This window comes from Gadus chalcogrammus, chromosome 2, assembly GCF_026213295.1.
Source record: "Gadus chalcogrammus isolate NIFS_2021 chromosome 2, NIFS_Gcha_1.0, whole genome shotgun sequence".
In the NCBI taxonomy this organism is placed as follows: Eukaryota; Metazoa; Chordata; class Actinopteri; order Gadiformes; family Gadidae; genus Gadus; species Gadus chalcogrammus.
In genome coordinates this window covers 18234397-18260164 of record NC_079413.1, presented here as the reverse complement: position 1 = coordinate 18260164, position 25768 = coordinate 18234397, and the positions used below count along the sequence as shown (strand labels likewise).

Genomic DNA, 25768 nt, shown 5'->3' with positions numbered 1-25768 from the left:
CTCCTCCCATGTCAGGAGCTGTCCGATCAGACAGCCTTACCCCATTATTGCTGGTCAGCGATTGGTCGACAGACCCGGGTCCTCCGGACGCTGCTCTTCCCCCACAGAGCTTCACTCCGTCCTCTGGAGAGACGAATCAGAACATAATGTAACCGCTGAGCAGGACTGTCTAGTCTAGTGGTGAGAGAGCCCAACCCCCAGCCTAAAGGTTCCGGGTTCAATCCCCCACATCGACATTCTCTCTGTAGCAGGGTGGGAATCTAACTTTTCTAGAGCATTAAGCCCCTACACCCTAGACCCACAGAAAGAGCCTACATTTTACAAAAAAAAAAAAAAAGGTGAAATATGAATCTTGGTTGAATTTATTAAATATTGTGTTGGTTTAATGTTACTGCCACTATGATAGGCTCATAGTACCATAAGAATCGTTTTTGTTTTTTTTAATGGTACAACGATATTCAGTATGGTATCAGTGAAAGGTTGCTGAGAGGTACAGGAGACAAGAAGACAAGGAGATAAGAAGGGCGTGTCAATATTCCATATCGCGGTCTTTGAATGTTTCTGTATCGTCGTGAAATCAAGGTATCTGCTCATCTTTTATCCATCTTAATTAATAAAGAAGACAAAATATAAGACCAAAATAATTTTTTGGAATTAAAAAGGGGTTAGTTACTAGTTGTACCATATTCCCATCTCCATGAACTTTAACTGAACGACCCCCTGCTCACCAGTTAACCCAGTGCCGACTGAACGGTAAACTCATGACCATATTGGGAACTTCATCGATATGGTGTGTAACTCTCTGACTACTAGAAGACCATTTCCCTGGCCCAGTGCCACCGGGGTGGAACTACCCACCTGATCCGTCCTTGCTGGTGAAGGACCACTGGGAGGATCGGTCTGTCAGGTCAGGCCCCTCCGGCACCCTGAGGGCCACGTTGGTCTGCTCCTCAGTGGGCTGGGGCCCCTCCACCTTCTTCTCCTTCCCGCTGCCCTCCTCCTTCCCGCTCGTATCTGCCAGATGGATCACAAAATCAGGTTAGAGCTGGTCTGACGTGGCTGGTTAGGGGGTCTGCCTCACAGCCAAGGAGGTGCTGGGATCGAACCCCGTGGTCAGCAGTTTGACCAGCAGCCAACCTCCCCCCTGACCCTTACTGCTCCTCAATAACATGCCTCTCGATCCACTGCAGGCCACTTTGGATGAACACTTGAATGATTACATCTACATCTGTTAGCCCTCACCCTAACCGTAGTGGTCTAGTGTGATGCTATGCAGGTTTATTTACGGTTTAAGCATACCAGTCTCTTCCTGTGAGGTCTCTCCAGAGGGGGCGAGGTTCTCCTGACTGGAGGCAGGGTCAACATGGGCTGAGTCAGAGGGGTCTGAGGGGTCCGTGACAGGGTTAAGGGTCGGGTCGCTGCTGTCCTCTTCTCCAGCAGGAGGCGCTGTAGGACAGACATCTGCAGGAGGTAATATAACATGAAGAGTCAATTAAACGTTGTCATCTCGTTTTTTTTTGCATTTAGGACTTTGGTATGCTAAAACAATCATGCTGCAATTGTTTTAGCTTACAATCATCTGCTCAAGATTAAATAAAATATAAAACACTTAAAATAGATAAACACATTAAATTGCGCAGAGCAATTCCGCCTGATAGTGATAAAATAAAGTTAATTTGCTTCATGTGAAAAAGGAGTGAATGAGAGAGAGGATAACTCAGATCAAGATCGAGACAAGAATATAGAAAGACACAAAGACAGAAGGCAGAAACAGCAGCAGGATGTGGTCACCTTCCAACCCCGAGCCCTCCTCTCCTCCCGGCTCCTCAGCCTGCGAGGAGCCTTCTGCTTTATCTGGGGCGCATTCCAACTCTCGTTTGGCCTTCTCTGCTTCCTCAGCTCTCTTCCTGGCCTCCTGCTCCTCTCGCTTCAGCTTCAGGCGCGCCGTGATAATCTCTGCAAACACCGCAAGGAAAGGAAAGATAATAAACAAAACCAATCCCATGATTTGAGTTTATTTTTAGGATGTAGGATCCTGGGGGCGGTCTCATGGTTAGGGTGATCGACTCCCAACTGGAAGGTTCTGGGTTCGGTTCCCCGAGATGCCAAACCCATGCCCGCTTCATAATATGTGAAAACAATGTGGCTTGTTTTGGCTCAATGCTAAACAACATGGAATAGAAATGTTATGAAAATTTAAATTGTAAGTATATTTTTATTGTAGACCGAGCTGTCATTTCATTCCACTCCATTACAGACGGTAAGTGAGTTGAAAGAGTTCACAACTTATCGCAACCGAGTGTTAGTGTCTCGCGGGGATCCTGAATGGCAGCCTCTTAAGACCCCATGTTCGGGGGGTCCGAACATAGACAAGAGGTATCCTCCTCTTTTTGTATTGATATTTCCCTGTAATTCTACTGTAAATGATGGCCCTCATTGCTCTGCTAACCCTCCCTCGAAGGAGGGACCCCCACTAAGGTCCTCCTCTGCTCTCCTCCCAGTATCGGGCGCCCCAGCTCACCGTTGGCGGCGGTGAGGTAGGCCTTGTTGTTTCCCCGGGCCTTGCCAGTGAGCTCGTCGGTGACGTCCATGTGCGTGTGCGCCTCCTCCTTCACCTCCTCCAGGGCGGAGCACAGGTCCGCCTCCCAGTACTGCCCGTCCAGCACCTCCATCAGCTCCTCAAGCTGCTGCCTGGTGCTGTAGTACCACACCTCCTTCTGCTCCTTCTCCCCCTCCTCCTCACTGAGAGAGAGAGACACAAAAACACACACCAAGTATTGGAATTGACTGGTTCACATTCAAACCACTTCCCTGAATGGGTTGAACCTTTCTACAGCGGCTAATGATGCAGGTAACATTTAGCTGTAAGCCTTCGGCATGCTGTCGTCTGTGAAGCAGGGAAGCGTTGCAATCTCTTCAGGACCTGAGCTCTGCTGGGGTACTTACACTGCAGCACGTGGGACATTCCCTCAGCGCAAACTGAATTACTACTCTGAGAGATGGCTTCTTAAACCGCCAGTGAACGCTCCGACCAGGATAGTGCCGACTGCCGAGGCTGAACCAATGGGGGCCAGCCTGAATGTTAACTGGTTCTGCCCCCTTGAGTGGAGTGGCGTTACACAGCGTGCTTGAGGTACAGAGGAGTCGACACTTTAACATGCCCGTCTCCTGTTCTCCCACGCACACCATATGGTGACAGATCCTCAACACTCAGGATACCATCTGCAACCCTTCAGCTACCATCCATTACTGTGTCAGGAAGTGCTCAGAAGGATCACAAGCTATAAAAATATATTTATTAATGATAGTATATACATATAATTAATGTAAATAGTAGGGGTGGGAAACTCTTAGCACCTCACGATTCGATTCAGATTATGAGGTCAACGATTCGATTCTAAAGCTATTATTGATGCAACGAAAAAATGTATGTACATTTCCATGCGTGATTATCCAAAATATATACATCCATCTGAGTTTGCTACTAAGAGTTTGCTAATCACTTCCTACTTTTGTGATGATCTTTGAAAGACATTAACAGAGGAATTAACTTATCTAATATTTTATTAGATAAAGCTTTTGTCACAAATATGACTTTCTATGAACAATGCAATAATCAATGCAGCTTGCATTAGAACACAATATGGAAGTATGTTAAAAAAATAGGTCTCAGTTTTATTTTCTTTCTAATCTTTCTTTTCTATGTCATTCAAGAAAAAGCTGCTCTTGAATTAGAAGGAGTTCTTGTGTCTGGCTGTGAGTTTGTGTGCATGCTATGCGTAGGCTGAATCGCAATCGTATCAAGACCAATCAGATTGGCCAATACACACTGAAGATAAATTAAAACATTTTTAAATCACTAAAATTATCCCTCTCTGGCGAGCAGAATGTTGCAGTAGGCGAACAAATAAAATATATTTTTTATTTTTTATTCCGATTATTAATTGATCTGCATCGAGACGGAATAGTTCTAGAGAGATCGCAATGCATCGAAGGACCTATTATTTTTCCCACCACTAGTAAATAGTAGAGTTTACATTCAATATGATATTGGGTGAATGGACATGAAATAATCAATTTTATAAAATGCAATTTCTATCCTTTTATAAGAGATAATTACTCAATATGTGAAAGTGTGGATTCTAAATCCATTAGATTATTAAACACACGAGTCGTGTGAAAATTAAATAAACTGTAATCCAATAACGGATCAGCAGCAACAGCAACAACAACCACCACCACCACCACCACCACCACCCACACTCACACTATGATCCGGCGGTTCAGGAACCAGTACTTCCTCTCGTGCCGGTCGTATCCCACCGGCTCGGCCCGGATGTATGGCCGGCTGCGCTGCATCTCGGACACGCAGTCCGTGACGCCGGCCACGCGGTGCGCCGCGCAGATCTCGCACTGCCACTCGTCCTCCGGCACGGCGGCCAGCTTTACGCATTCCAGGTGGTAGACGGCCGAGCAGGTCTCGCAGCACAGTAGGTCGCCCAGCCGGTGGCACACGCGGCAGTGGTCGTCGGAGATCACCACCCCCTCCGACATCAGCTCCTCCCTCGCCATGTTGGTGGTGAGGAACTGGTCCGTGAGGAACTGCAGCACCTTCACCTTGCTCTGCAGCGGCCCGTAGGGAAACTCCTCCCCTTCCTGCCAGGGCAGGACGTGGCGGTACTCGCTGTCGCTCTCGCAGTACGCCCGCACAGCCTCGGGCCAGGTCATGCCGTCCACGAAGTACAGCGTGGAGTTAACCGAGTCCTTGAGGTCGGCGGGGCCGAAAGAGGTGTTGGAGGAGTCCTCCTCGCGCAGGATGGCCTTGAGGAGGGCGATGTGCGTCTCGGCCACCAGCGTGCACTGCTCCCCGCCGACCAGCGCCGCGCAGAAGTCCTCGAAGCGGAACGGCGAGAGGCGCAGCACGCCGCTGAAGCTGCGGAGCACCTCGTAGACGGAGGCCACGCTGAGGAGCTCCCTCCGGGGGATCAGGAGGTCATCCGAGCTCTCCGGGAGCACCAGGGGGGGCACCTCCTTCTGCTCCAGGAGGGGGGTGCGGGCCCGGGAGGCCCGGGGTCTCCTCCTCCCTGACAGGAGAACACAGCCAGGAACAGGTCAACAGAGAGTCCATATGGGAGGCCTTAGCTGAGACCAAAAAAGAGATCCTCTCGTAATGAAAGAAGCTTTGTTTTATAATATATTATATATACACAGTACACACACACATATATATATACATATATAGTACTCATAACGTTGGATGTGCAGTTGCTTTATAGATACTGTACTCTAAAAGTGATACAGCTTAAAATATTGATCACGTAAATGCAGAACATTGCTCATAAAGCATCACAGAGGAAGCATCCTCTCATTAATACCATCTAATTAAAACTTTAAGACGTTTGTCCAAAACTTCTACATATTTATACACACAGTAGTGATGCTACCAAATTAAAACCACTGTTGAATTCATTAGAGAAGCAAGAATACACTTTATATATTTTGTGCATGATTTAAAACGTATGTTAGGTAAAATCGCTCTTAACAACAATTCCGCCTCAGGGAATTGCAAACGTGGCACATTCAATTACTGTATTTCTTCAAGTATAAATAATAAATGGCGAAAACATCCAACAAAATAACCGTTTCCTCAACAGACCCTTGTCGTTGTTGTGTTTTCGACGTGTCCTGGTGCTGATGACAGTCCGTTAGCATTAGCTGCAGCTAGCTACGAGCTATCGTTAGCACGTCGCTAGAGATTGCTAACGTTAGCTCGTCGCTAGGCTAGTTGCAGCTACTGCTAACGTACGGATGACAGCACGTTAGTATTAGCCGGAGCTTGCTAGCGCCAAGCTGACGTTAGCTCCGCGCTAGCTGCAGCTAGCATAGCGACGAGCTAACGATAGCCCCCATGGAGCCTCCTGCTGCGTTAGAACTCCGTTGACAACACCTCGTATAATACACACACGGAGATGGGTTATAAACCCTCTCATGATGGACCGGCTGCTGTGCTGAGGCGACCCGAGTACCCGTCGGGTGTTCAGCCAGCCTGAAGCACTCTAGTGCCCTGACTGAGGCCTGCTTCATACAGTCTCCATTTTGAACAATACAGCTCCCTGCTCCTCAGGAGTGGACACCTTGCCCCCCCCCCCACACCTGGCCTGACACCTGGGCCTCCCACACCTGGGAGCACCTGATCCCCCCTCACCTGCCCTGACACCTGGGCGCACCACATATGACCCCCCCCCCCACACACACACACACACACACACACACAAACCTGGAGGCACATGAGCCCCCCCACACCTTGGCGCACCTGACCCCCTCTCACCTGCCCTGACCCCTTGGCGCAACACACCTGGAAGCACCTGGGCCCCACACATCTGCAACCCCAACACCTGCCCTGACATCTGGGCCCCCCACACCGCCCTGCCGCGAACGAAGTGAGACCCCCGGTGATTGTTTACCCGGGGTGCTGGTGTGGCCGCTGCTCTCCGTGCAGTGGCTGGCACCGTCATCCCCATCAACAGCCTCATCCTCCTCCAGCAGCACATCTTCCAAGCCCTCCACCTCCTCCTTCAGGGCCTCCTCCTCCTCCGCCTCTTCCTCGGACACGGGGTCCTCCTCGACAACCTCCTCCTCTTCTGACCGGAGACTGACCGCGTCGTCCTCGTCGTCCTCACTCTCGTGGTCGTCGTACACTAGGGTCCTTGAGGCGGCCGAACATCTCCCTCTGCCGCGGCCTGCCCCCCTGCCTCGGCCCCGGCCCCGTGTTGTCCCCCCCCCCGCGCCTCCCCGCTTCCTCCCCCGGGTCGACTTGGACCTCTCCCTCTTGGGGCTCTCGGTGTCCTCGTCCCCGCTGTCCCGGGCCCGGGGCTTCAGGTTCCTGCGGGGTCTGAGGCCGTGCACCGGGGCCAGGCTCCGCTGCTCCTCGGCCGGCGGGGCTTTGGGCGGCCTGCCCCTTCTCCCTCTCATGGTAACAAATTGGCTGGGATAATCTTTGTTTGCGGGTTCTCAGCCGTTGAAGGTCCGATCAGGCGTGGTCTGCGTAGCACGGCGTCGGGGTGTGTGGTGGGTAGACGCGGTCCTGCGGTCCCTGGTGCCCCGGTGTGTGATGCTATAGTCCCTGGCCCGGCGTCCCGCTCCGCGCCTCACTGAGCCGCCATCTTTGTCTCCTCTCTCCGCCGTGAAGAACCCGGAGTCACGTGGTCTGCCGTTCACCAATGGGAGGGACCAACGGAAAGTGTATATTATTATTGTTATTATTATTATTATTATTATTAATAATAATAATACAGATTAAAAATCATTTTGCATATCATTCTATATTTTTGGGGAACCAATAGAAGTGTGTTGTGGTAATAATTAGTAATAAAGATGACAGGCTTATCTCCTTATTTTGTGTTGACAGGCAGGGCTTGTCTTTACGTATTATCTTGATCACCTGCGTGTATAAAAGATTAATTTAAATAACGAATAACCTGTTTAAACTACCTTAATGTACATGTTTTAACCACTCTCCACTCGCTACTTAGAATTTTTGCATCAACCACAATGCTTGAATGAAGTTGTCGTGGCCGAGTGGTTAAGGCGATGGACTAGAAATCCATTGGGATCTTCCCGCGCAGGTTCGAATCCTGCCGACAACGAATTACATTTTTGAATTTAAATTAATTATTTGAGTGGTTGTAAGCTGTGACATCGATACGAACCTACTACGTCGGTATAATATAATCATGGGTCATTTGTTGAACATTATCACAACAATTTCAACATTGAAAGATGAGACCTGAACCAAACTACTAAAAGAATGCTTACGTCTTCAAACATCACTCAAGCAGCTTAATGCTGTTGGAAATGAAGGTTAATTGGCTGTGTAAACGTTCTGGTTTACCTGGTTATCGATTGATAACAACGTTTTATTGAACGTTTTTCCCTCACAGCGGTGCACCGCCCACTCGTCACCACACGGGGGCAGCACCACGCTACACCGCCTACTGGTCCCCACACGAGGTCAGCACCGCAATAAACCACCTACTTGTCAGACACATGGGGGCAGCAAAGCGCTGCAGGTCGTCAACACTCGTGTTGGGCACCGCGCCAAGCGTGTTTGACATCACACGGTGGTAGAAAATGACATTTATTTAGCTACCAAAAGCGTCAGCTCAATGCATATAATTGACTGCCACCGTGTAATGACGAACACGTGTAATACACACTAGCTGTGTTCGAAATCGTTCCCTATCACGGATATAGTGCACTAAATAGGGTGCTCGCCATTTTGTAGTGGTGTTCGAATTCTCAGTGGTTAATTTAATGCACTTTATAGTGCAGTTAAATTCCCAAAATGTGAGTGTACATACGATGTTCCCTACACGTTACTCCCGTATACCACAATGCAATGCGGTCGGGTTTTTCCGGAGGAGAAGCTGAATAACCGCGAAAACCAATACTGTAACTGTCATCATTAAAAGGTTTATGTAATTTAATTATTATTTTCATATTATAAGACAGAAGGAAATTCATTTTTGTTTATATTAGTAATTCAATAATTGTGTTCGTTTTTCGGGTTTAAAATTGTATTTAAATAGTTTGTTGAATGACGTCACTTGTAAAGGTGCGAACACACCAAGCGCGTTACTCGCGTACGACGCGTATAAAATTGGCAATTTTTCCATAGGGAACCATTGGTTTACGCGCGTATGAGACGCGTACACGCGTTACATGCGTATAAGCAACATTTTACTCGCGTTAGAGGCGTATGAGGCGCGTATATATACGCGCGTACATATACGCGCGTACATATACGCGCGTACATATACGCGCGTACATATACGCGCGTACATATACGCGCGTACATATACGCGCGTACATATACGCGCGTACATATACGCGCGTACGCGAGGAGTTCAAAAAATTGAACTTTTTACGCTCATACGCGCCGCAATAGCCAATCAGCGTTGAGCTTGACCCGACGTCACTGGCAGAGAGTAGTGAGCTTGGACAGAAGCATACGGCCGACATCTTTCTTTATTCTGTGTGGAAATAGTAACATAGTTACGCCATTAAATGCTTTTATGGAAACATTTTTAGCGAGAAATGTGCATTTTACCTTCATAAGGTAGGCTTCATTCGCTCGGTGAATGTGAAGGATGTTTGGTTTGATAGTTATGACGAAGAGGGAACGCTCCGTTCACTTGCATGGACAGAGTCTCTGGTTACTAAGCAACCTCAACGTCTTGGCGGACTATATATCTGCTGATCAACACTACGAATGCTGGAAACACACCAGACACACCATGTGAAGTTATTTAACCAGATTATTGTTATTTATATCCGAGATTATTTAATCTAATCCGATCTAAACTCTATCACCCAAACACGACGGCGTTTGGGTTTCCTACCTCGGACTCCAGCGCAGCCATGTCCATGGCAGCCACGGCCGGCAACTTTCTTTATTCTGGGTGGAAATAGTAACATAGTTACGCCATTAAATGCGTTTATGGAAACATTTCTAGCGAGAAATGTGCATTTTACTTTCATAATGTTCGCTCGGTGAATGTGAAGGATGTTTGGTTTGATAGTTATGACGAAGAGTGAACGCTCCGTTCACTTGCATGGACAGAGTCTCTGATTGCTAAGCAACCTCAACGTCTTGGCGGACTATTTCTCTGCTGATCAACACTACGAATGCTGGAAACACACCAGACACACCATGTGAAGTTATTTAACCCGATTATTGTTATTTATATCCGAGATTATTTAATCTAACCCGATCCAAGCTCTGTCATCCACCCAAACACAGCGGCGTTTGGGTTTCCTTCCTCGGACTCCTAAATCCAGCGCAGCCACAGGCTGGGGGGGGGGGGGGTTTGGGCGGTCTCATCTACGCGCGTATGCGTACGTGCGTATCTGACCATTTTTGACACAAAATGGTCAAGCAACATTTTAGCTGCGTTACGCGTGTACATGGTACGCGAGGTACGCGCTTGGTGTGTTCGCACTATAAGGCTGATGTTTTAGAAGATTCTCTGTCAGTTAGAGATGCGGCATGAGAGAAGGTGAACAGCTTGTGATACGCATCGCCGAAAATAATCTAGTTTCAAAGTCCCTGTAAATAGCATGCAGCCAACGAGTTATGTTTTTTGTTGTTTCCCTGTATTTTGTTTTGCTTGTTTGGCTCTTTGTGTGCCGTGTAATTTATGATTTTATGTAAAGCTTATGCCGTGATTTCTGTTGTACTGTGTATGTATTCATCTATAGTTTTCACGGTGGAGTTGGAGTAAAAGGCTACAATAAAACCCGTCAAAGGAAACCATTGGTGTCTACCGAATGCTATTAGAGGGAATTACAGTGAAAACTCGGACTGTTCATCGACGCGAGTGGCAGTTCAACGAAGGAGCGCAAGAAAAGGATCGGCCTGTTAAGGTTTGGCTGGACCGTTAAGGCACACGGAGCCGCGATCAACGGACATCTCTAACTGACAGATGAGTGACCGTTAAGGCACACGGAGCCGCGATCAACGGACATCTCTAACTGACAGATGAGTGACAAGCACGCGCTTGTCACACACAGGAAAGAAGAGATACGCAGTTCATAAAGAGCTAAATCTAACTAAGGCAAAAAATAACTTTGACACCAAGTTAAGAGTGATCTAAGAAAATTAAGGCTTTTGTATAGGATTTGGTTATTATTTACTGTGAATAAGAGCTGTGTTAAGTGAATGTTTTTTCTTATGCTGTATGGAAGCATTTAAGTGCCAAAGTTAAAGGGCAACTACAGTTCTCATTGAACTTTTGTGTTTCAACTTAGAGTGTGCTGTAGCTACATCAAAGTTGTATTCTGCATTTGATGCTTTGAGTAATTTATAGAGGTTTACATATTGTTTGCATTTAAGGGTGACCTCCAAAGTTATTTGATTTATTGCAAGATATACACGACTAAAGTGATGTTTACATTCACGCTTTATTTTCAAAAGTGAGTCAACTTAAATAAGTGATTTAAACAACAACAGAGCCAAGTGAGTCAACTTAAATAAGTGATTTAACCAATGACAGAGCCAAGTGAGTCAACAGTTCATAGCTTAGACTCCCAAGATAAACCTGAAGTAGGCCTTCCTGAAGCCCAGCATGATGAAGCGCCAAAGCTAAGACAAAGTTCAAGAATCAGATCTCTCACAGAAAAAGGCAAAGAAATGCAAGAAGAAAAATGTAAAGGGCTTCAACAAAAATTTAACTACACTTATGATAAATGGAAAACACAAGCAAAATTAGCCAAGAAGTCATTGTCACAATTAAAGGACCGTCTATCTGAAGAGCTGCTCAAGGATATCATTGGTGATATCGCAGGTCTTTCTGCAGATGTCCAGCTAATTTATGATGAGCTGCGCAATGTCTCAACTCCGGATCAAGACACGCGCAGAAAAGTGGATCTGTGTGTAGAGATCTCCAACTTTTTTGTAAGCAAAGCCTCAAGCCGACTCGATGGAGAAGCCAAGGAAGCAGTAGAAGTCAAATGGCCAGAAGCAGGCTCTCTCTTTGGCACAAGCTCCTCTAAGTCAGGTTCTTTCACCACTGAGTTAAAAGTTCCCTCAATCAACTCCTCCAGGTCCTCTATAAAACGCCAAGAAGCTGCCGCAGAGGCTGCCGCAAGCGAAGCTGTTCTGAAAGTGTTAGAACAACAAGAAAAGGAAACGCAGGAAATACAGCGTCTAGAAGCAGAAGTTAAAAGGAAGATAGCTGATGAACAGGCAGCAATTGTTAAGCGCAGCTTAGAGCGAGAGGCAGAGGAAGTAAAAATCAAAGCTCAGCTAGAAGAGGAGCATAGAGCTCTTCTAAGAGCTCTGGAAGAAAAGAGGAGAAAAGTGCAGAAGTTGGAGGCAGTCAAGAATCTCAATGCCGCAAGAGCCAGAATGCAGGTGTATGATCAACCAAGGGCCGCAGAAGAAGAGCAAATGGATACATTGGGACAGCAACTGGTAGCAGACAACCCAGTTATTCCACCTTCAAATCGTCTGTCCATGCAAAAGTCTCCCATACAAAGTGCGAGTACCGGCTCAAATGAAAGTACAGCAGAGCTTGTCAAGGTGCTAGCAGATGCTCTGAGTGCTAACAGAGTTCCCATCCCTGAACCTTCAATATTCAGCGGAGATCCACTGAAGTACAAAGACTGGAAACTTTCATTTCAAACACTTATTGGCCACAAGAACATTGAAGATAAGGAGAAAATATACTACCTCCGTCAGTATGTAAGTGGACTAGCTAAGAAAGCAATCAATGGCTATTTCCTACTTGGAACTGAGTCGGCCTACGCTAGTGCATGGAAGATTCTGGAAGAGCGATATGGAAACCCATTCACAGTTGCAAAGGCTTACAGAGACAAGCTACAAGCATGGCCCAAGATAGGATCTAAAGACAATTTGAACTCAGAGAGTTTGTAGATTTTCTACGCAGTTGCGAGGCTGCCATGGTCCATATAAAAGCACTGGAAATATTGAATGACTGTAATGAAAACAGGAGAATTCTGTCAAAGTTACCGGATTGGTTAATAGCAGGATGGAACCGGAAGGTTGTTGATGAAGAAGAGGATAGAAACCAGTTCCCTTCATTCAGCCAGTTCGTAAAATAGTAACTGGCTGAATGTAACCCTGTTACTTCACTGCAGTCACTGAAACAAGCTGAGCCTGAAAAATCCCAAAGACAACACAGTGTCGGAGTAAAGACACTGACCACAAGTTCCAATGAAGGGTTTGTCATCATGATGTGTCTTTTCTGTAAGAAGAACGGACATACTTTGCACAAATGCAGGAACTTCAGGGATAAACCAATTTCAGATCGAATCACATTTATTCAAGCTGAAAAACTGTGCTTTGGTTGTCTGAAGTTAGGTCACCACTCAAAGAGCTGCAACAGTAGGAGTGTTTGCGACGTGTGCTCCAAGCGACATCCAACCTGTCTGCATGAGGAGCGATCTAAAGAGCAACAAACACAACCACGCACTGAAAGAAATCCAAGTAAAGAAAAGCCCAGACCAAGTCAAGAGAGGAACAATGAATGTACTCAATCAACACAACACCAAGGGGTATTCACAGCTGCTACTGCCAACAGAGTGCTATTTCATGAACCGAACATGCAAACAGCGGCAATAATTCCTGTTTGGCTTTCAGCAACAACTCAACCAGCACGAGAAATCCTTGTATATGCTCTGTTGGATTCGCAAAGGGACACAACCTTCGCCTTGAGTGAAGTAGTGGAAGCCTTGGAAGTAACCAAAGAACAAGTCAATCTGAAGCTTTCTACAATGAGCTCAAAAACAACAGTAAGCTCTCAAAAAGTGAACAACCTCCAAGTTCGAGGGTTTTTCTCTGGTAAGAAGATTGCCCTACCACCAGTCTACACCCGGGAATTTATTTCAGCCAACAGAACTCACATACCAACTGATGAAACCGCCAAGTCCTGGTCCCATTTAGAGCACCTTCAAGGAGAGATTGCACCTCTGCAAGACTGTGAAGTAGGTTTGCTCATTCGGTACAACTGCTCACAAGCCTTACTTCCAAGGGAAGTTGTTCCTGGCAAGGATAACCATCCTTACGCACAGCGTACAGACCTTGGATGGAGCATTATTGGCCACGGGAATCTCTATGTGGACTACGGTGACAACATTGGAGTGAGCCATCACATAATAGTGAGAGAAGTAACACCAACTTTGGAGCCCTCGGTCAACCTCCGAACTGAAGTGCATTATGTGAGCCGTACCAAAGTCAAGGAAATTTCTCCTTCAGACATCATCAGAGTCTTAGAAACAGATTTCTTAGAGAGAACACAAGAAGATGATCCTGTCTCCCAAGAAGATCTCAAATTTCTGTCGAAGTTGAGCAAAACCATCACACAGAATGACACTGGTCATTATGAGATGCCATTTCCGTTCAAGGTAGAACGTCCAAAGTTGCTAAACAACAAGTCATGTGCAGTCCACAGACTTAATTGTCTTGAGAGGAGACTGAAGAAAGATCCTAAGTACTGCAAAGACTATGTTAACTTCATGGATGATGTCATTTCACGTGGTGATGCAGAGAAGGTACCTTTGGAAGAAATAGACAGTGATCAGGCCTGGTATATCCCACATCATGGGGTCTATCATCCGCATAAACCTGGAAAAATACGTGTAGTATTTGACTGCTCTGCTAAGTTTCAAGACACCTCTCTGAACAACCACCTTCTTACCGGGCCTGACTTGACCAACACCCTGGTAGGTGTCCTGTGCCGCTTTCGGAAGGGTTCGATTGCCGTCATGTGCGACATCGAAAGGATGTTCCACCAGTTTCATGTGAAGAAGGAAGACCAAGATTATTTAAGATTCCTATGGTGGGAGAATGGCAACCTTGAAAATATACCATCAGTTTACAGGATGAAAGTACACTTGTTTGGAGCGGCATCGTCTCCTGGTTGCGCCAACTTTGGCTTGAAACATCTGGCAGCACAAGGGAAAGGGCAATTCAGTGAAGAGGCCGTACGCTTCATTCAAAGAAATTTCTATGTCGACGATGGTCTGATGAGCATTCAAACTGAAAAGGAAGCCATTCAACTTGTGAAAGAATCAAGAGAACTTTGCCACATAGGGAAAGTTGAGACTCCACAAATTTGTTTCCAACAGTGAGAATGTGTTGTCAACCATCCCAGAAGAGGAATGCACCACAGTCAAAGATCAAGACATGGCCTTGAGTCTACCTCATATGGAAAGAGCTCTTGGCGTGGAGTGGTGTATCACCTCCGATTCTTTTAAATTCAGAGTGGACAAAAAAAACCTAAGCCACTCACAAGAAGGGGTGTGCTTTCTATGGTAGCTTCTGTTTACGATCCCTTGGGATTCATCGCACCTTTTGTCCTCTTGGGGAAACAAGTTCTCCAGCAGATGTGCAGAGAGAAGATAAGCTGGGATGATGAAATTCCTGAAAACTTAAAGGACAATTCCGGTATTTTGAACATTGAGCCCCCTTTCTGGTTTGTGTAGGATGAAATAGAGTGGGTGACACCGAAATTTGAACTATTAGTCCTTTCTCGGGTATTTGGCTCATTTTGAATCGCTCCTACCTGCTTCACAATGGTTGTCTGTGTGCATACACCAACCTGTCAACCCAGCAAACCTAAACGTTCGTTTTCAAAAATGTGCAAGTAACCGAGTGGTTAGTGGCATTCGTGAAGTTTTAAAAAAAAATATCGGCGCAATATATGGTTTCTGTCGTGTTTTATTGCACATTTATCGCCAGTTGATTTCAGTTGGAAGACTCATTACTGCTCGCTGATATTACTCCGCCGAACCGGAAAGGTGTGCTGTTTACGTTGGTTTGGTCTTGTACCGTGACTTGAGCACCTCGGATTAGGGAAAATTACTGAAAATGGAATATCAAAGGTGGCTTCTGGAGGACGCACTCGATTTTGATTTTGACGGCAGAGGATATCGGTTTGAACCTGAATACACCCAAGAGGAGCTACGGGAGATGGAGGCTAGGGCTACGGAGGCGCCTGAAGCTCCGGCTGAAGCGGTCCCCAGGATCACGGGAAATTGGTGGTGTGCCTGTGGGAAGTGCAGGCAGATGCCGACTGAGCACGAAAGTAGGTGCTGCACGGAGTGGGACCTTGTCGTCACAGCTGGTATGGCCAACCTCAATGTAACCATCGTAACGCAGCGAGCGGAAGTTTATATGCGGTTGTGAGGTATCTGAAAAAATAGTTCCAATTAGCAACTAACACGGATGGAAACCATATATTGCGCCGATATTTTTTTTTAAAACTTCACGAATGCCACTAACCACTCGGTTACTTGCACATTTTTGAAAACGAACGTTTAGGGTTGCTGGGTTGACAGGTTGGTGTATGCACACAGACAACCATTGTGAAGCAGGCAGGAGCGATTCAAAATGAGCCAAATACCCGAGAAAGGACTAATAGTTCAAATTTCGGTGTCACCCACTCTATTTCATCCTAAACAAACCAGAAAGGGGGTGTGGTAGAAATTAATGATTATATTCTATGGTAAGCTATGATTATTATTAGGCCTATATATCTAATGGTAGAAAACATGTAAAGCGCCTTGGATTTTGATCCAGGGCTGGTCACGAGGCCTGGGAGTCTTGGGTCAGAGCAGGGGTTGGGGCGCAACCCCCCAGGAGCAGGAAGCTACTGACACGATGTATGCTGACTCCACTTCCTGGGTCCTAGACTATCTCGGTGACCATCTGTTTAGAAGAATTTGTGTTTGATTATATGTGGACACCTAAAAAACAAGAAACTGCTGAGTACTGTGCTATTGTGTGTTTAAGAAGAGGCTGGAATCTGTTGACGAGGAGTGACTTTGCAAACCCACTCAGGCTGTTGTCGTTGTTGTTTTTCTGCACGATAAAGTCTTTTGTCAATTCTTGCTCCGGACCCCTCGTTTTCATTCTACTCTCTCTCTTGAATTAGTCTAAGTGTTTTATATCTCGGTTAATCTTCAATATATTGGCGTCGCGACCAGGACTGGAAAGAGACAGCCCAACTGCCGGGCTGCAAGGCGGGGCGCGGACGAATCACACAACCAAGCGCACAAAACTATTCCCGGTAAGTTGGCTTACCACTAATTTAATGGTTGGTTGATCTGTTTTTGCCCCGTCTGAACGCTTGGTGAACGGGTTAAAGTGTCTCTTCAGTCAAACGAACCTAAAGAGAGAGAGAGCGAGAGACGGGAGCTCCGGAAGAGATTGACGTGCGCGCGCACATAAGCCCTAGGCGCTGTGGTTCTAAATGACCAAGACGCGTGGCTCCCTATTTTGACACAAGTTATTGTTATTGGTGTTTTGGTGTTTTGGTTCAATAGTCCTACTATAAAGTCCTGTGGCTGTATTCTAGAGGAACGAATTAGTGAGAAAGTTCCAATAGAAAAGTGGGTCCACAGTTCGAACGATTGCGTAACTGTTGGATTTCTGAGATCTCTGCTAAAATTGGGTCCACAGTTCGAACGATTGCGTAACTGTTGGATTTCTGAGATCTCTGCTCAAATTGGGTCCACAGTTCGAACGATTGCGTAACTGTTGGATTTCTGAGATCTCTGCTCAAGTTGGGTCCACAGTTCGAACGATTGCGTAACTGTTGGGTTTCTGAGATCTCATTTGGAGTTGTATTGGAATTCATTGCCGTTGATGAATTCAATTTTATTTTAGAGGTTTGCTTGGGATGTCGACCGGTGAATTTCCGAAGTTGGCATTTTTGAGAAAGCAGATTCTCGCACTTTTGAATAGATAAGGTTCTTGGTTGGAGTACCGTTTGAGTTGGTATTTTGAGGAGTCTCTTGTTTGTTCGTGATCTGGTCGAGTGTGTATGTGATTAGCCATTATTTTGAAGGAATAGACTAGTTGTGCGAAGCATCGTTTGTCTGATCTTGGTGCTTTGTGGCAATCATTCTTGTTTGAAGTTCTGATTGATTCATTATACATCCGACCGTACATGTGATTAACCAAAAGGCCAGCTTCTATGCTCGGTCAACTTTTTATTTGTAATTAATTACAAACAATTCGGACATTTTTCAATATAAGATAAAGAAATTGTATGAACCGGCTTATTGTCTGTATTTAAGTCGTGTTAGGATTAAGTTACCTCGGAGGTTTTTACGACCCGGTTCATTTTTGTTGTGTTTTTTGTTGATTCTGTCATAAATAAATTAGGCGGACAGAGAATAGTTAATTTGTTTGAAGTAATTGATAATCAAAAATAAATTAGACGGATAGAGAATAGTTAATTTGTTGAAGTATTGAATAAATGTGTAAATCTTCTTTGACTTAAACATCCCCGCGCTGACTCTAACTGCACGTGCACGAGCAATCTCACAGGCTACGAGCAGGAGCCTGCAGGCCAGGCTTAAAGATAACAGTGAAGGGTGGGAGCCACATTCCAACCTTCGGGAGGGAGACGAACGCTTGGGAAGAGTTCACGTTTGTAGCTTAGAGATAGTAAAGTATTTAAACTAACTAGTAGAATAAACTCAAATAAATTGTATTAATAAATAGTGTATTTCAGAAAAAATAAATAAGGTAATAAAGTAATAATTAAAAATGGCACCAACAGCGGTAGAAGTTTTGAGCAGAGACAATCCACTCCTCAGAAATGAGATCAAACGAATTTCTGAGAAGTGGGAGAAGCGGACTGTTAAATCAGGCACAATTTGGCCCGCGGGAGGGACTTTTGATCAGACAATGTGTAGGGACATGGAGGTAGTAATAAGGAACTACAAACCTAACAGAAGTGGAAAAAATGCCTTAGAGATGAGAGACAGGGAAAGGTTAGTGCTAGCTTTGTTTGAAATAGAGGGAGAGAGGTGGCGCGCAATACAACGAGTGGCCAGAAAAATAATCACAAAGGAAGAAGAGGCTCAACCTTTGCCTCTGAAGCTTGAGCCACCGCCGTACAAACCAACTAACATGCATCCACTGATAACAGACAACGTGGAATTTAAAGGGGAAGTCACACTAGATGAAGGAGATAATAAATGTAACACACAAGGGAGGGTCAGTAGGGACCCAGGCACAGAGGTGTCTGGCTGCAGTACATCAATACAAAGCCCCCTAGTACTCCAGTCACGGGGGAAACTAAGGAGAGCACGAAGGGGAAGAAAGGCACCCGACACCCTCCCAGGTAATTATCCCATTCTAGTCAAAGGACAACAGGTCCAATATCAACCGTGGGGTTCACAGGACTTGGAGGGAGTTATTTCTAAACTCCCTAACATTCATAACGGGGCGTCTAAATGGATTAGAACATTTGAGGAACTCACAGTGGGAAAGCTAATGGCAGTGGGGGACCTGAAAGCTCTGTTGGCAAGAGTATTGGGGTTATCTAAAATGGAGTCTGTACTGAGGAATGGAGGGTTGGATATAATGGACGTAATGCTCGATGGGCTTTCACTTGATCGCTACAGAGTGGCGATGTGGGCCACACTCAGAAGGGAGTTCCCTACCCATATCGATCATAAAAACATGAGAGGTCTCCCTATCAACGACACAGAGAATCCTGCATCCTACCTCCAGGCCCAAGTGGACAGATGGCGCTTGGAGACGAATGAGGATCCTGAGATCCATCCTGTGTTTTCGGTCATGTTCAGAAACTCTGTGATAGAGATTCTACCTAGCTCAATCAAAGTTAAGCTGGATGATGTGGTTGGACTGGTTACAAATAAAACTCACAGAGACTTCTGCGATCATGTGGTTCATGCAGTGGACAAATATCGGCAAAATGAACACAAAATACAGGAACAAAGCAAAGAGGTGCAGAGGAAGCTATCTCAGCTTCAGTTGGAAGAACTCACAAAAAGAGAAAAGGAGAAGAAAAAACAGGTGGTTGTTTCCGAGTCTGTTGATACAATATTGCAAGCCGTCCAGCAGGGCGCACCACAAACCCAACCTCCTCAACAGGCATTCTCTACCCCAGTACAACAGCCTCAGAGCCAATGGTCACCCACTCCACCATTCATATGCACCATTCAGATACACCTACATAATACTGGAAACCCAACAAATGGGAATAGGCAGAATCAGAATAAGGGGCCCAAAGGTCAGTATATAAACAATTTACAACAAGGACACCAAGGACAGTTTAGAAACAATCAACAACAAGGATCCCAAGGACAACGCAAAGGTCCTTTAATATGCTATGGGTGCAACATGGAAGGACATATTAGGAGGAATTGTTTGGCTAACCCTTATCCACCACAGCAAGGACAGGGTAACAGCTATCAGGGAAGGCAGGAACAAGGAGGTAGCTACCAGGCAGGTCCCTTTATGGGACAGGGATACTAGGGGTGCTCAGAGAATCCACAGGGGGAGAGTCAGCTTGTAGCGATCACAAAACAAGCTGGTGAGAAACCAATACTGCAGGTTCTGATAAATTATAGAGGCACGCCAATGATGGCCCACACTGGGGCCACTTACACTTGCGTAGGTCCAAATTATGCCTCTCACCTCCCCCTGGCAGGAAAATTCACCAAAACTTTGGGATTCTCGGAGCACACGCAGTTAATACCTATGACAGCTCCAAGGATGATAGTCTGTGAATTCTTATTTTAAGTTGTATATATGAGCGAATGAGTGAGCGAGTGAGCGAGCGAGTGAGTGAGTGAGCGAGCGAGTGAGTGAGTGAGTGAGTGAGTGAGAAAGAGTTACATTGAGTTGAGTTAGAGGGGTCAGAAGAAGTGATTTGTGAAGAGTGAGACAGAGAAGAGGAAGAGTGTGTGGATTGGCAACGAGAAGTGGCGATGAGATTGGAGAAGGCTTTCCGGTTAGAATTTTCTTTGGGGAGAATGATATCTTTCGATGGCCTTTTAAGATTAATAATCTAGTTTTGGAGAGTGTCCAAAAAACGAATAAACCAGACAGGAAAGGAAAGGATTACTGAAAGTGAAAATGGTTATGGAGATTTGTGAAAACAAAGGAAGTAGGTAAAGAGAGGTAAAGAAAGTTAGAGAGAAGGAACGTAAGTAAGGAAAACCCGCCGGTGGGGGCTGGACAGAGAAACAACAGAGAGAAAGAGATTGAATTTGCATTGTGCTTAATAGATTATTTGTGCGTTTGGATGTACTCTGTAATTGGTTCCTGAATGTAACCCTTGTCCACTGTTTTAGAAAAAACGTAGAACCACCACTGGGATTGGTGATTCTGTGGTTCTTGGAGACTCTCCAACGCGTCGGAACACCATATGGTATATATCATTACATCTTGGTACACAGAGCACTGGTGAGACAACGGGTTGGATCGGAGAGAGAAGGTGTATGGAGGAGGGAGAGGAATTTAATGACAGCAAAAAGGGCGGACACGGACCGACCCGGAGGTAATAAATCAGCGGAGAGGTGGCTGGGGTCGTTTAGCTCAGGAGGTAGAGCAGTTGTCTAGTAACCGAAGGGTTGCTGGTTCGACCCCCATCTCTCCTAGCTGAGTGTTGATGTGTCCCTGAGCAAGTTAAATGGTGATTACAGGATTTAGGAATAATTATTTAGACTCAAACATGAGCAATTAGCGTTAAAAATTGTCTGCACACCACACTCCACAGGAGTCAATGGGTTCAATGGCGCCAGGGTAAAGTGACTCATCAAACGAGGAGCGGACCCAACCCATGGACTCTGCGTGGATAGGTGGATGTTATTTTGGTGCTTGGACCTGACGAGGTCTAGGTGCTAAGATAACAACACAAATAAAATATTTCCTTCAAGATTAATAAGTAATAGACAATTTATTAAAAGTGATCTTATAATTTAGAAAAAACAATCGGCAATACTTAAAATTTAGACCAAATAAGTATGATAAAACGTTATCCAAATTTCTAAATTTAGGTTATCCACAATGACAAATGTAATTTAAAATAAATAAGTAAAATAAAATGAGACAGGGTGTGTGTGAGCCTGTTCTCATGTGTGTGTCAGGGCTGCCGAGGTAGGGGAGAATCCTCTCCTACTCCAAGTGACTGAATACACAAGGGGATACACAAGCATACTTTAGATAAAACAATATGGTTAATTACTAAATAGAAACAATGTATCAATTCAGTGTTGAATAAACTAGTTAAGATCAACATAGAGGATTTGGGTTTGGTATAGTAGTGAATCAAAATATGGAAAACACTAAATGCAAGCAATAGGTAGAATAAAAGGTTTAATAGGTCGTCCAATTTGAATAGATAGTGAAGGGCAATCGGGTAGGATTATGAAGAGAATTGTGATTTTGAGTAACGGTTAAAACAAAAGTGAGTCGCCCAATATTGAAGATGCAAGTTTTAATCTTGTGATTTTTGTTTTCTTTCACATCTCCCTAGTTAAGGACAATAGGTGGATTGACGCTACATCTGCTGGGAAGGAGACATACATGCTATGTTGTCAAATTGGATTCGGAAGTAGTGGGTTTACCTTCAAATGCCACTAATACTGCTGCAACACTTTAATAATTTTAACTGATAAATTATATTTTGTTTTATAGTCGCCCTGATGTGCATTCATGACGCACACATATGGCTGCATAAGGCAGATGCGGCTGAAGACTCTGTCTCCATCCCTCCACTTTGCGATCTATACCACCATATAGGTGGGGATTGATCGTATCCCAGGTACGGCATCCTGCAATAAGCCAGTATGGAAGGCTGGTTAGCCAACGACGGGTAAGATCCCACCTTGAAGCCCGGGACAACCTAATTCAGGCACAGTCACGATTACTTGGCAGAGTCACTGTGAGCACTGGCTCACCTGATCATGGAGTGACGGACTGCAACCATCATAGGAAAAGCCGGCTGATGAAAGGTGGAGGGGGAACAGGAGTCAGATATGTCAGCTCTGGCAGCAGAGGTCGTCTTGAAACGGGGCATGTCGCGTTTTATTTCATTTTATTTTGCCTTTGTGGCATAGAAGGCCACTAATGCATGTATGTTTTTTCGGTTTAGTGCATGACTTCGGAACAGCGTGGTTTCGGGCGGCTGATGGTAAACCCACCCATATTGGGCTTAGGATTTGGACATACTGGTTTTGATTTCCCTTCCCAAAAGATTGGTTTCAGTTTACTGATGCTTAAGGTTAGACTTTCGACGTTGGGTGCACCAACGGCGTTATTAGATTTGCTTATCATTTAATGCGTATGGTTTTGACCATTGCGCAAGGGGGGAGGTATTGAGGAGAATTAGGAAAAAAATTGAAAACAAGGTTTTTCTTCACCATACTTGCAAATAATGATTAACATCCAGCTAAATGAGTGTGAAATATTTGAAAAAACAGTGTTCAACAGATGGGTAGAAGCAGTCCCATCAGAAGACCAAAGTGCGGCTACGGTAATTAAGGTTCTGACTAGAGAAGTCATGCCAAGGTTTGGAATTCCGTCACAAATTAGCTCAGGCAATAGAGCTGCGTTTATTCAGAAAACACTCAAACAAGTGATTTAACATCTGCATGTCAAACAAAGATTAGGCTGTGTCTACATTCCTCAAACCACAAGGTATGGTGCAGAGAGGAATCGGACACTTAAGACAAAGATTAACAAAATTAAATTAGAGTACTAAATTAAAAGACTAATGCACTACGACTGACACTAATGAGTTATCGCATGAAAACTAACAGAACGACGCATCTAACCCCGCATGAAATGTTTACGGGTCGACCCATGCCTTCACCTGTCATTCGAGGGCCTCATAAAGGACCTCCATTAGAACAATTGGAAACTGAATTAAGACGCTATTTGGGACAACTAACTGGCATACACAGGCTTATTTTTCAACAAGAGAAAGACAGAGTTCCAGAGTTGGAGAAGGAGCCACCAAGGGGGGTGGAGCCAGGTGACCATGTGAGAGAAGGACCATACAAAGTCACCAACGCAACACCAACAGCCAACCAAGTGGAAGGAAGTGCCACGTGGTATCATCTCAACCACTGCACAAAAGCTGCTCAACCCAAAGCCAGAGACGACCGTGAGGAGGAGGAGCCAGACGCAGACACACGTGGGGCTGACCAGCTGCCCCAGGACCAGATCCAGTCGAGCCAAGAGATACAGCAGCATGATGATGCTGAAAACGGGGAGCCTGTTTCTGATCCTTTACGGGTTGTGCCAGATTTCGCTGGCACAAGCACAGACCCCGAGGAAGGATGAAACCACGGGGACAACACAAACCTGGAAGGGCCAGGAATTAGGGGGTGGTAGGCCTACTGAAGAAAGCCAGAGAGGAACACAGGATAATCCGGCCCAAAATCATTCAGGACTAATTGACAACAAAGGGAAAACTGTCTTATATACTCAGATACCACCGCGAGACCAAGTTAATGAATTTGTGTTTACTGTTATGTCGGATAACCAACCGTTATGTGCATTAACCTTCCGCCAGAATCATGAACATGTGCATAGGAAAGATCAGTGTGAATTACATATTTAATTCAATGAAATGGTGTCTGGCATAGAGGAGTCGGGTGACTGGGAGAGGATGCTCTATGGGGAGATAGATTGGAGTGAAACTAGAGAGGAGACCGGAATGTGAGAATCAGACCCCTCATGTGAACCACAACCATTTCAGACAGTGTGAACAAATGGACATTGGACTAATGGGTTTCAGGGCTGGTGGCTGCAACCAGAAGCAACAACCACGATGCCCAAACCCCCCACGTTATATAGTATACCGGTATATGACGATAATCAGAGCTATTCAAATCCATGCAAGCTTGTTGACAATCTTAGTTTTTAATTTTTATTATGTTTCACATTATTGAATGTATGTTATGTCCATTTTTTATGTATAATATGGTGTCACATATTTTTGAAATGCCAATTTTCAATGCATGCTGAATGATTATTGATTATTATGCTGTTTATGATTATTATGTAGGTATTCTAGATACACATTTGATATAGTTGCATGATGAATATAGAATATTGTGTTATTATGATTAGAAAGGTTTTATGATTACATATGAAACAACTTGTAGGGATTAGAGTGTTAATAATACACTGCATTTGGTAAATCTTTTTGGCCTAAAAACAGGTTGAAATCCCTGTCAAAGCTCTGAGGTTTTTACCGATGACCAGATGTGGTGTCAATTTGGCAAGGGCTTAGTAGCATATAGGCTTAGCAATAATTCAAGTAATTTGTTGGAACCTTATTGGCCCCAACAAGGGGGGATGTGTGGTAGAAATTAATGATTATATTCTATGGTAAGCTATGATTATTATTAGGCCTATATATCTAATGGTAGAAAACATGTAAAGCGCCTTGGATTTTGATCCAGGGCTGGTCACGAGGCCTGGGAGTCTTGGGTCAGAGCAGGGGTTGGGGCGCAACCCCCCAGGAGCAGGAAGCTACTGACACGATGTATGCTGACTCCACTTCCTGGGTCCTAGACTATCTCGGTGACCATCTGTTTAGAAGAATTTGTGTTTGATTATATGTGGACACCTAAAAAACAAGAAACTGCTGAGTACTGTGCTATTGTGTGTTTAAGAAGAGGCTGGAATCTGTTGACGAGGAGTGACTTTGCAAACCCACTCAGGCTGTTGTCGTTGTTGTTTTTCTGCACGATAAAGTCTTTTGTCAATTCTTGCTCCGGACCCCTCGTTTTCATTCTACTCTCTCTCTCTTGAATTAGTCTAAGTGTTTTATATCTCGGTTAATCTCCTACAGGGGCTCAATGTTCAAAATACCGGAATTGTCCTTTAAGACCTCAGTGGGAATCGTGGATCAGAAACTTACCTCATCTAGCTGAAATGCAAATCAAAAGATGCTTCTTACCTTCAAGTTTCGGCAATGTCAAAAGGTATGAGCTTCACCATTTTGCCGATGCAAGTTTCTCCGGATACGGTGTATGCACCTACCTGAGAGCCATTAGCGAATCCGACGACGTCCATTGCTGTCTGGTAATGGGAAAGGCGAGAGTTACGCCTACCAGCGTCACAACTATACCACGACTAGAACTCACAGCAGCAGTTGTTTCAGTTCGAACCAGCGACATGCTTCGAAATGAACTTGAAATCCAAGATCTGCAAGAGTTCTTTTGGACCGATTCCACAGTTGTCCTGGGCTACATCAGTAATGATGCAAAAAGGTTCCAAGTGTTTGTAGCGAATCGCGTACAGAGGATTAAGGCAAGCACAAAACCTGAACAATGGGCTTATGTAGCTTCTGATGACAACCCGGCCGATCACGCCTCTCGAGGTTTGACAGCTGAGCAGCTGAAGACTTCAAACTGGTTCACCGGACCAAAGTTTCTTTGGCAACTCAAACTTCCTAACAGAGAA

General features: G+C 45.2%; 1 protein-coding gene and 1 non-coding gene across 2 annotated transcripts in view; one reads left to right on the top strand and one right to left on the bottom strand.

Moving 5' to 3' along the window:
* LOC130402194 (nucleosome-remodeling factor subunit BPTF-like) overlaps window positions 1-25768 on the bottom strand; it is a 103039-nt gene that overhangs the window by 22280 nt on the left and 54991 nt on the right. Inside the window, exons 2-8 of the mRNA XM_056606332.1 lie at window positions 6465-7207; window positions 4268-5084; window positions 2522-2742; window positions 1792-1956; window positions 1300-1461; window positions 859-1014; window positions 41-123 (exon numbers count right to left, since the gene is read on the bottom strand). Coding sequence (XP_056462307.1) covers window positions 41-123; window positions 859-1014; window positions 1300-1461; window positions 1792-1956; window positions 2522-2742; window positions 4268-5084; window positions 6465-6972 — 2112 coding nt within the window. The 5' untranslated portion in view covers window positions 6973-7207. The remainder of the gene's footprint in view (window positions 1-40; window positions 124-858; window positions 1015-1299; window positions 1462-1791; window positions 1957-2521; window positions 2743-4267; window positions 5085-6464; window positions 7208-25768) is intronic.
* trnas-aga (transfer RNA serine (anticodon AGA)) lies at window positions 7565-7646 on the top strand. Its single transcript has one exon. It is a non-coding gene; the product is annotated as a tRNA-Ser (tRNA).